Source organism: Schistocerca gregaria, chromosome X, assembly GCF_023897955.1.
Source record: "Schistocerca gregaria isolate iqSchGreg1 chromosome X, iqSchGreg1.2, whole genome shotgun sequence".
Classification (NCBI taxonomy): domain Eukaryota; kingdom Metazoa; phylum Arthropoda; class Insecta; order Orthoptera; family Acrididae; genus Schistocerca; species Schistocerca gregaria.
Window position 1 is genome coordinate 249,574,323 of NC_064931.1, and position 12,304 is coordinate 249,586,626.

A 12,304-nucleotide genomic window follows, 5' to 3' on the forward strand; every position below is an offset into this window, starting at 1 on the left:
TTGTGGTGCTAAGTATTTGAGCTTTGTGGTCACTGAATCCTGTGTTACAATTTTACTGACCACTCCAATATCTCTTTATCAATCAGGATTTGATCTAAACCTGTCTGACTGGTTGGTGTTATTCTCATTGCAACTTTAACTGTGGCTGTAAGGTTGTATGTTTTAATGAGATTGCGAATGGCGGTTTTCTATTTACATTTACTAAGAAAATCTACGTTAAAGTCACCACATATATCACACCTTCTTTTATGCAGCTTATTTAAGAATTTCCATTTTTTCTAAAAATATCTCAAACATTCCTGTTGGAGGGCGGTACACTGTAGCTATTATCAAACCTAATTTTGGAATTTTTATCACTATCATCTGTCTCTTTCACAACTTAGGGAGCTGACATTATCTATTTTAGTAACCTCTATATTATCTTTTACATATATGGCTACACCTCCATAGTGACCACTAGGTCTACAATAGTACCCAGCCAGAGTGAAATTGTGTAGGCAGACAGATTTAATTAAGTTCTTGTCAAGCCAGTGTTCTGAAAGACACATTATGGAAATATTCTGTAGTTCATGCATTAATAAAATACTTAGTTTTTCCACTTTATTGCTTAGGGACTGAACATTTTGGTGAAAGATCTTTATTACAGAATTTGTGGGGAAATCTACTGTACCACCAACCTTCAGTTTAAATGTTTCTTGGTTGTGCAATTTGTAGCTACTGCTTTTGGCAGTAAAAAATCATTCAGATGAGGAGGCTGCCTGATGTTTCTTTTAGTTGGGCAAGATGAGGCTTCCCTAGTGATCCATTTCTCCAAGGTACTCTGACCTGCAATCTTTTTGTGCTTCTTGTCACTCTTGTTTACAAGACGGCGTATTTCTTCAGCCAAGAACTGTTCACCATAGTAATTCGAATGCAGGCAGTCACTGGTATGCATGTTTCTGTCTAATGTACTGACATTTATTAGATTCACATAAGGATGTTTTTTGCACAGTTCATTTATCTCAATGTTCACTCTCAATTTGTTTACACATGACCAGGGCGGTAACTCATACCTATGGGGTTGATTTACCAGAGTTACGTTTATTTTGTTTAATTTGGGCAGCACACTGCCGAGAACTGTATTTTACCTTCATCTCTGCCAACGTTGTTTGTGTCTTAATTTGTGCAGGCGCAGTCATTAAAGTCAAGGTTTTCACATGATTTTGCAAGAGACTTCATAACTTCTTCCATTCTGCCCCTGGCTTTATAAAGGATATGGAATGTTTCAGTGCAGGTCCTTATTTTTCTTTCTCAGACTCCTGAGTTGTTGTCTGTAGTAAGACTGACCATCATAATAGTTATGTTGTCTGTCTTGCCTTTCCTTGACACTGTAATTAAAAAATCTTCCTAAATAGTTAGGAACTGCTTGCACTTTCCAAAGTACACATTGGTTTTCTTTCTATTTGTGCTGTATTTGAAGCTTCTGAATGTTGTTTTTTCATACTTCAATGTATTTCACATTGTCTTTGTTGTGTGATACGCACCAGCTAGTTCTTCTGTTGACAAATTAAAAAAAAAAAGAAAGAAAACAGGAAGATCACAATGTGGTGGTCCCAGTATGCAACTAATGCTGTATCTCGTTTCCCTGTTACTAGATTGGTATGATCTTTCTAATTTCTAGAGTGCAGTAGTAGTTAAATCTTTCTGGTTTTGATTTTACATTTATTTTGCAATACTGTGGTCTGTGTTTTGGTTGTTCTTGCACACTGTAATTTCCTGGATAATTTTCCTTCCTTTCGTTAGTCTAATCCTTCCAGTGTTAAATCTTGTCCTCTCAGTAATTTATGTACATAAAAACTGTGACTAATGAGGTTCAATTGTTCACCTGATTTTGCAGTGTATTTAAGATACCATTTGCCTATACCCTGTCCTTCTGGTATTAAACTGTAAAAAGGATCATCCTTGGGTGTGTCGTTTCTGATTATTCTTTTATAGACATAACAGGTAGATTTTCTTCAAAATTATACTATCAGTGGCTCAAGCAAACACTATTAGTGCATCTTCTTTTCTCAGGTGTTCGATTTTGTTATGAATGTTTTCAGCAAATTCATTGTAATGTTGTTTGTTAAACCAGGTGCACTATTTAGTGTTTCTTAAGATAAATAATTTCTGCTATTTTCATCAATTAACATGAGTTTCTTGCACAGTTGCAGTGCATTGATTCCTAGTGGCATTACTTGATAATTCAATTTGTTTATACTACATTTCCTGGGTGTAATTTATCGCATCCATTGGAGCACTCAGTATTGTCACTTTCTGTTTTTACAATTTTTGGCCCACTAGTTTGGATATTAGGATGAGCTGATACTCTGTTCATTACATTCGTAGTTTCTCTATTCTTATAGAGCCTTCAGTTGCTAAGATGTACAATTAGAGCATCTACGAATACTGTCTGTTTCCAAATGATCTGGATAACTTGTGCTTCCACACACTTCAGAGCAACTGTTTGGGCCACAGACTTTGTTCAAAACCAATTGGGATAGACAAAGCTAAAATCATTCTCACTCTTGAAATAGTATTTGTTAAAACTTGAGCTAGCTAGAGTGACTTACACACATTTAGGTTTGTGCTCAGGAACTGAAATTGCCTGTATTGTATTATAGTGGAAATAGCTCTTAATAGAGCTGGATGCTAATTGGCTCATCTTGTAAGAAATGCAGTAATCCAGGTACTGTGTAAAAATGTTAAGTTGCATGTAATGACTTTGTGATGATTTGTTGTAAAGTTCTCATAAGCCCAGGTGTGTGTACTTGGCATAGCTGATAGCTCCACCAGTGTTCAGTCAGCAGGTGCACAGATGTGTGTCTCAGGTCTTTACTTTCACTGTTCACAACCCCACTAATAATAGTTGCCTGGCCAGTGCACTCTCCAACTTTTGATAAGCTTCATTAATAGTTTGCAGGCAAACATCCACATAGTATACTGTTGAACATCTATGAGCAGTAAAAGCCTAACCACACATTTCAGTTCCTGAAGAATAAAAACGTACATATGGAACAGATGCTGGCATTGTTTTAATGCACAGCCTAATTGTGTTAAACTTACTTCAGTTAATTTGATGCATTGTTTATCTAAGCTACACGGGTTTCTTATCTGAAACTCAGCTGTGGACTGACAGTCTCAGGAGCAAAAATTGTGCCATTATATATCCTCACAATAATAGGCACTGAAACTTTTCATTGTTTGATGTATAATTTACAGAAATTACAATTCAAACTAAAGTCATTAAATTAACTGAATCCATTGGAAAAATTCTGTCTTCTTAAGTTTCTTCTACTACAAGATTTAGGCTGAATAATTTGTTTAAATGATGAAATTAACAGATACTGTTGACATAACTGTTAATTACTTTGGAATTAAGGGCTGACTTTGCTAACATCTTTTTGAATAGAACCAAATAGATACTTTAGGAATAGTATTAATTGTTCCTTCAAATGTTTATAATTAGTACAGAATTTATATTTGTTTATAATGCAACAATAGTTTGTTAGAAAACAAATTAATGATTTTACCATATAACAAAAGATACTAACTAGGAATAGTTGAAATATTTTTAGAAATTAAATTACATAAATAAACCTAAGCAAAAAATTAAATTTGGTGTTTTATTAACTGAGGACCAACCTTTTGCTTTCATAAAAATGCAGATTATACTCAAGTATGTTAATGATATTAATCAAAAATGGAAAAATGAAATTTGATGAGGCAGATAGAAAAACAAGAGGGAGGTAAAAAATCCCAGCTCACTTCGTCTGAAACTTGCTTGGAAGCTATAGATGAGAGGCACATAAAGTGTGGCACTACCCAGTAGTAGAACAGCTTATGAACAGCACTTCAGCATTGTTTAACTGGCAACTGTGGATGCTAATTATAAAATAATCTATGCTGATGTTGGCACACACACATTTCAGATTGTGTTGTACTTAGACACCACACTTTATACTATGTTGGACTAGGCCCGTCATATTTTCTTAGCAGGCAATATTTTCTTCTGTGCCAAAGATTTTAAGCTATTTGCAGGTTTGCTTCATGATAATAGTTGGCAACATATTCATAATTATAGATTGTGTAGAGCAGGACTGTTTATTGAAAATGATAGTCAGTATAAGCTCTGTTCTTAGAGTTTTGAGGAAAACAAGCTGGAGATTCTTTTTTTGAAGCAACAGCATTAATATACCACACCCCCCCCCCCCCCCAAAAAAAAAAAATGACAAATGGGTTGACAGGAAATAAATACCTGGATCTTGGAGGGACAGTCCTCCTGTAATGGAGCCACTGCCGAGAATTGGTTGAATATCATTGTTAAATTATAACAAAAAGAATATATAAAATTTATCTGCAGTATTCAGGGCTTCATACCATGGCAGTACAGAAAACATTTTAATGTACATATTGTAAATATGTAAAACATTCATAAAATATAAAAAGCTTATTTGCTGGTACTGCTTCCTGAGTGCTGCTAGGGAGTTCTCTATAGTTGCCTGCAAGGAACTTAAGACTACCAGAAGCATACCAAGTGGGGTGGTACACATTACTAGTAATGCTGCCAGTTCTTCTGCTGCTTTTAATCTTAGTTCCCTTCTGAATTCACTCTTCACATTGTAACACTTGCACTTGCATTCTTTTATAGAGCAATTAAATTGCTCTCCTAAGTCATCACATTTGTTGTATCTCCTTTGGGAATCTTCATAGTCATTGAATACAGCCCTAATGTATGTATTTAAATGCACCATTTCAATAAAGCAAAGAGTATTCCACCTCATTCAAGTAATTACTGATAAAAAATTGATCAAAAATAACTATAAACACACACACACACACACACACACACACACACACACACACACACACACACACACACACACACATAACAATGGACTCCACAGAAAACTAAAGATCAAAGAGACATTTGTGAGTGAACTTGGTGGCACAGTGTGAAGACAGACTGGTACCATGCCTGCACAACTTCTGACTTTAAGTATATTGCAAAAAAGTTGTATGCAAAATGTATCTGTGACATGTATAAATGGGATTGTTAACATAAAAGTTGATTGAACTACTGTATGAGATCATGTATTGTGGCACATCATATTAACATGATGCTCAATCAGTATATTGCTCGGTATACTGAGTGAATGTCAGTATTTTCAAAGCTCTGCAATGTATAATGAACACTGTCAGTATGGCTCTGGAAGTGGAAGTTATTGTGCAGTACTGTGTATTGCACAAACATTGTCTCTCTTAGTGTTCAGATTCTAGAGTAACTAATTTTCAGTTCAGCTGTATAATTTAGTGTCTGCATGCAATTTTCAATTGAGCTGTGTAATTGCTGGTTTAGTGTCAGCATGCCCCTGCATCATTCCTCATTAGAGGTCCTATGCATAAGATGTCCATCCTCAGGTATTTTTTTTGCTCAGTTTGGCAAGGTTTTGATAATGGTATAACTGGTATTTGCTCTTAACTGCATATAGTTTCCATATTTATTTAAACAGAGATAAGTTTAACAGGGAAGGTAGTAAAAGTTAGTTTAGTTAATCTATATTTGTTACCAACTTTTGTTAATTGTAAACTTTTCCCACTATTTTAGGTGGTTCTTTGTGTACTACATTCAGTCATGTATATTTGCATATTGCATTGTGCAGAAAGAGCTATGGATGTGGGATACAAGATTGTGGTGGTTACAATTACCCATATCAGGTAGGTAAAGACTTAAATCCATTGACATATTAAGGAACTTTTAATGCACAACTTAGTAATGGTAAAGATTTTTCAAAAAGTGCAAATGTCTGATAATTTTATGTGGGGGCAAAGAATAACCACAGTATAATATTTTCACGTTATTGTGTTTAATAAATATTTTTCTGGTTCAGTAATACTAGTTATTTTCAGTTAAATTTTCTTGATATTGGTTGAAATAACTTGAGCTTGTAATGTCCATGTAAAACAAAGCTTCCTTCATTTTATTAAATCATGCAGAACAGTGAACCAGGGTAGCAAGCTGCTGAAGATCAGATTCCAAAATTTATCTGATAGTGCTGTGATAGTTTTCCACTCTTTTGTGTTGAGATGATTGCCCTTAAGTGCTTGATGGATAATTAAGTCTGGAAATTATTTTAATATGAAATGTCTGAAACTGTATTAACTATATGAATGTTGTAGTTACGTGGAGTAAGCTTCATTCTGTGAATACTGCAAAGTCTTCATTGGTTCTGAAATTTTCTGGAAAGATTGAGCCACTGTGTGTCACTCTGAAATTTTACTGATAAATTGCATAAAACACTATTAAACATTTGCATCTCTCAATAACTATCAGTTGCAGCAAGACTGGTAAGGGATTATATGCTTCTGTAATATATCTGTGGACAGCATTAGTGAGACTTGGCTTTTCCACCTGGAACTGCTTGTTGACTTTCTCTGACTTCAAATTTTTGGAGGTAAAGTGCAATTCTGTAAATGTCTCTTTTTTTCATGCTTAAAGACAAAAATTTCACCTTATTCGCATAAAATACTGCTCCAAAGAAATGTTAGTCATCTACCTTATTTGACAAAGTATTACATAATCTAAAGGGTAAATGTCAGTGGCTTTTGGATAAACACAGTATAATGTTTTGTGATATTAATGATGCTCACATCTTAATTCAGTGATGTGAAACTGTTCCCATTTCATACAATCCAGTTGATGTCATGCCTCAGGGGGGGGGGGGGGGGGGGGGGGGGGGGGGGAGAGAGAGAGAGAGAGAGAGAGAGGGGGGGGGGGCGCTCACAACTCTACTCGTGTGTACGTGTATGGTGAGTGTGAGGTCTCAAGCCATTGGGGCCCCTACTTCCTTTCTTGTGTTGCAAAATCCCATCTGACTGTGTTCACTGCTGTCAAACACATGGTAGCAACCTTGATTTTTAGCTTGGCTATGTCTGTGTTTTCGTTATACTTTCTCACTTTTCAGCTTATTTTTGGTCCCATATTGGGTTTGACCTAAATCTTGGAAATTTTTATGTAGTGTTTCTGGACATGATTACATTTTAATGTAATCTTTCTCTATAAAGTGCAATGCACATGGTGTGAAGATACTGAAGATTTGTGGTTGTGCTTCTGGTCCATACACATATTTTCAGTGTTGCCAATTATCTCCTGCAAAATACCCCAAACTGTGATAGAACCCCCCCCCCCCCCCCCCCCCCCCCACTGTATGTAACTCTAGCTGGAATGCACTGTTGGGCCACTCTTTCTGCTTCAGACCGACAAACAGGTGTCGTTATGGTGCCAAACATCTCAAGTTTAGATTCATCTGTGAGTAACACTTTCTTCCACTCTTCATGTGTCCATTTACTGTGTTCCCTGGCACATTTGAGCCTCTTAATTTACAGGCTCATTGCCACAAATCATTTCAAGCTGGCATCAGTCTCCTTACTGTTGTGACTTATGTTTTTCTTGTCTGTTTCTACCAATTCTGCATGAATCTGAAACAGCAAAAATTTTTCATTTAATTAATAATTCGTTAGTTATCTTACTAGGTGGTCCTGGTCATTATTGAACCTTATTGTTGCCAGTTATATTGTGACAGTGAAGAATGCATGGCACTCATCCTGAATTCATTTTACAATTTGTAAAGGAAAGCACATTAACTCTGATGTTTACTAATGTTGCACTATTCCTTTACTTCCTCAATTATAGCCATGATACCTAAAGGAAATAGGATGTAACGTATTAGGTTTATTGAAATAGAGCTGTAAATCAATCAGATGAGAACAGCTGTTTTAATACTTCAGAAAATGCATTTTAACATCAATGGTTTCATTTAATCTATGTCTCATGTATCAATTTTGCTCATAGATCACTGAATGTAAAGTAAAACAGATTACCCAAAAAAATTATGTTTTTAACTAGTTTCACTGTGGCATCCAGGATTTTGGATCACCATAAAAGGAAAATAGGATGTGTTGTTAACTGCGCTGTTTCATCTTGCATTCAGTGATGGTCTATTACCGAAACTGGTAGATTACATGTCAGACTGTTTATAGATAATATGGTCATACCGATTTGGCTGTCTTGAGTCCAGTTTGATTGTAGCTGTTCACATTGAAATACCAAACTGCTTTCCCTACTGTTTTCATCCCATGGGAAGAGGAACAAGCCAAAAGACTGCAAACAAAACTGTTCATTGAACACCTGACATGCACTAGAATGTATGGAGATATTGAGTGATGGTGTAATCATTTTTCATATCGCAAATAGAGAAATAAATGAATTTAAAAACATGTGAACTATGACAGTGTACTGTGCTGCATTCTAGAGTGCTCCAGACATGTGAAAGTCTGGGTGACACGAAAATGACTGTTAATCAGTATGTAACATTGTTACAATGTACAAGGAGTTACCTTTAAAGAGGCCATCAACTCCAGAAGCGCTAAGAGCTAGTCTACCATGGTGAGTGTAAATTTTTTCCATGGGGTGCAAAAAGTCAGACAAAAGAATACATGCAGGTGTTCTTATCTTAGCTTTTGAACGAAATTTTCTCCCAGAAGTTCAGTTCTAGTGTGTGACATGAAACCTTCCAGCCCACTGTTCATTGTTATTTGATAGTACTTTTTTGGACATGTCATCTTGCTGACACAAAAGGTAGAAACTGTAAATTTACTTAATGTTTATCCTTGCCAACTGCTTTTGTAAATTGTACTAAATGCCATAGTCCTGTTTACTGGCTTACCCCAGTACTTGAAAATATAAGAAAATACAAAAATATGAGACAATGGCAACCTCATTTTTGTGAGGCAAGGGAAAATGTGAATGGATGCATCTGGTCAGTATAACCTATCACCCTGAAGTTCATGTTACACCACTACCTTCTATAAACCAAGAACATGCAACCAAAATGAAAAATGTTAATGTCCACCCACTGCAATTTAAAATCTTGTAGCCAGCAGGAGCCACCCACTGGATAAAGCAAAAATGCTTCATATCCCTCACATTACAAAAAGAAAACACATTCTACAGGGTCTTCCTCCCAAAATAAAGCTGACAGATACTAGTCATTGGTTAGATACTTTCAGTGATATGAACAAATGTCATGCAATCTTCTTAACAAAATGTACAGTTACAAAAAGTTAAGGAAAAAATAGAGAGAAAAAGGAATAAGAAAAGAAGTAATACATTGGTTATGATGGAACTGAAACCCTACTTAACAGAAGCATATGTGGACACAAAGCCTACCACACAGGAGGTACTGGAATATCCTGCAGGTCAATGTATCACCTTCATCTTTGCTGACAGCGCCAATACCTTTTCAGTGCTTTTACAATGGAATTGTTGGGGCACCTATTGTGAACTATAAGAAATTTGACAATTACACACACTAGTCAATAGCATGCATAGCAATACAAAAATAGGTTTTTGAAGCCCATCTTTTGTCTCCTAAGAGTATAAAGTGTATGGTAAAAAATGGAATAAAATTGGAACAAGCATCTGGAGGTCTCTGCACACTCATAAAGTCACAACTTGAATGAACAAATATTTTATGAATGCTACACTTGGAGCAGTACATATCAGAGTAAAATTAAGTGTAATGACAATCTAAAGTAATTGCATTTGCAATGACAGATTCCATACAGAGAGAGATGAAAGACCTAATTAAAGTTCCCTTTCATTTTCCTTTGGGATTTTAATGCCCAAAATCAGTGAAATTACTTTCAGAAGGAAAACTAAGAGGAAGATTTTTAGGCCTTGATCACTTCCCATGGCTCCTATTTTGCAATACATTTGACAATCTGCACCCTTTACTTTGCATCTACTGTCAAATGAAATGCTTGTGACTTCCTTTGTGTTAGTGATCATTACCTGATTTTTATTGGTCCCAAATTTACACCACACAGTTTGTCACTACAAAGAGATAGGAATGCTTCCATCACTAAAGCGCAGATCACAATAATTACAGAGAAGAATCAGTGAATTACTACAAGGCACAAGAAAAGTAGGATGGAGGTTGTTTGCTGTGATATCACTCTTCAGGTCATCATAGATTGAAATGTGTTCCATTGTGGTGCAGGTAGATTTCAGAGGCCATCAGAGAATGAGAAAGGGCTCTGTGATGACGTTGGTGCCACCCTCTAGTGAAAACATAATCTCATTCAAAATGTCGTAGAGTGTCTCTTTCTGAAAAAAGAGAAAAGGGAGTGACCGGTTTCTTCAATGGCAGTACGTACCCCATCTTCACAAGTGTGGGCCAGTTTAAGGCAGATTAATTTCAAGCCACTGATAGAATCCAGGGAATTCTCGAGGAAGGGGGATAAGCATCCAGTTCCTCTGACATTGCTGAACTTCCAGCAATATATTGTGCAGAAATTTCAGCATTTAACAATTACAGTCCTACTTTCACTAAGTATTGCCTTTTAGCAGAATCTAATAACAAATCTCTCTCAAAAGGCCTAGAAACATTGGAGATAAATGCTTCATAAAAATGTAGGGTTATTTCCCTGGGACCAGACACAGCTAATAAAATGATTATCTTTGTGAACTACTAAAATTAATCTTTTAAAAGTTAACAAGGTTTGGCAAGACAGTGAACTTCCATCGCAATGGAGAATATTAAAACACCTATACCAAAGCTAGGACAACACTTAAAAACAGGAAATAGATGCAGACCAATCAATCTAACAAGTAACTTGTGTGAATCATTGGAACAAAGAGTTCATATGCAGCTTAGTTTGTGTTCTGAATATGGAGCTCTCCTTTCCCAGTTCATTTGCAAATTCTCAAAACCTCAAACTGCTACTGTTCTCACAAAACTAGTTCACAATTATGAGACCACTGTACACCACTGACATTTTATTGCACTTTTTCATTTATACAAGACATAAGATAATAGGTAGTGGAATCACATTTCATCAGCTCTGAACAAGTGGGGGTTTCTGATGGAATTTACCTGTTTTCATATAGAAATAAACATGTGGTTCCTGAAGAGGGGGCAGCAGCCTTTTCAGTAGTTGCAGGGGCAACAGTCTGGATGATTGACTGATCTGGCCTTGCAACATTAACTACACTCCTGGAAATTGAAATAAGAACACCGTGAATTCATTGTCCCAGGAAGGGGAAACTTTATTGACACATTCCTGGGGTCAGATACATCACATGATCACACTGACAGAACCACAGGCACACAGGCACATAGACACAGGCAACAGAGCATGCACAATGTCGGCACTAGTACAGTGTATATCACCTTTCGCAGCAATGCAGGCTGCTATCCTCCCATGGAGACGATCGTAGAGATGCTGGATGTAGTCCTGTGGAACGGCTTGCCATGCCATTTCCACCTGGCGCCTCAGTTGGACCAGCGTTCGTGCTGGACGTGCAGACCGCGTGAGACGACGCTTCATCCAGTCCCAAACATGCTCAATGGGGGACAGATCCGGAGATCTTGCTGGCCAGGGTAGTTGACTTATACCTTCTAGAGCACGTTGGGTGGCACGGGATACATGCGGACGTGCATTGTCCTGTTGGAACAGCAGGTTCCCCTTGCCGGTCTAGGAATGGGTAGAACGATTCGTTCGATGACGGTTTGGATGTACCGTGCACTATTCAGTGTCCCCTCGGACGATCACCAGAGGTGTACGGCCAGTGTAGGAGATCGCTCCCCACACCATGATGCCGGGTGTTGGCCCTGTGTGCCTCGGTCGTATGCAGTCCTGATGGTGGCGCTCACCTGCATGGCGCCAAACACGCATACGACCATCATTGGCACCAAGGCAGAAGCGACTCTCTTCGCTGAAGACGACACGTCTCCATTCGTCCCTCCATTCACGCCTGTCGCGACACCACTGGAGGCGGGCTGCACGATGTTGGGGCGTGAGCGGAAGACGGCCTTACGGTGTGCAGGACCGTAGCCCAGCTTCATGGAGACGGTTGCGAATGGTCCTCGCCGATACCCCAGGAGCAACAGTGTCCCTAATTTGCTGGGAAGTGGCGGTGCGGTCCCCTACGGCACTGCGTAGGATCCTACGGTCTTGGCGTGCATCCGTGCGTCGCTGCGGTCCGGTCCCAGGTCGACGGGCACGTGCACCTTCCGCCGACCACTGGCGACAACATCGATGTACTGTGGAGACCTCACGCCCCACGTGTTGAGCAATTCGGCGGTACGTCCACCCGGCCTCCCGCATGCCCGCTATACGCCCTCGCTCAAAGTCCGTCAACTGCACATACGGTTCACGTCCACGCTGTCGCGGCATGCTACCAGTGTTAAAGACTGCGATGGAGCAACACGCGATCTAGTGT

General features: G+C 38.2%; 1 protein-coding gene across 3 annotated transcripts in view; it reads left to right on the forward strand.

Annotated features, from left to right (window-relative positions):
• Positions 1-12,304, forward strand: part of LOC126299027 (uncharacterized) — an 84,833-nt gene that overhangs the window by 33,315 nt on the left and 39,214 nt on the right. For all 3 annotated transcript variants that reach the window (XR_007552707.1, XM_049990669.1, XM_049990670.1), the window contains one exon: positions 5,627-5,736. Coding sequence is in view for 2 of the 3 variants with exons in the window: in XM_049990669.1 (XP_049846626.1) it covers positions 5,627-5,736 (110 nt within the window). In the remaining variant the exon portion in view is untranslated. The remainder of the gene's footprint in view (positions 1-5,626; positions 5,737-12,304) is intronic.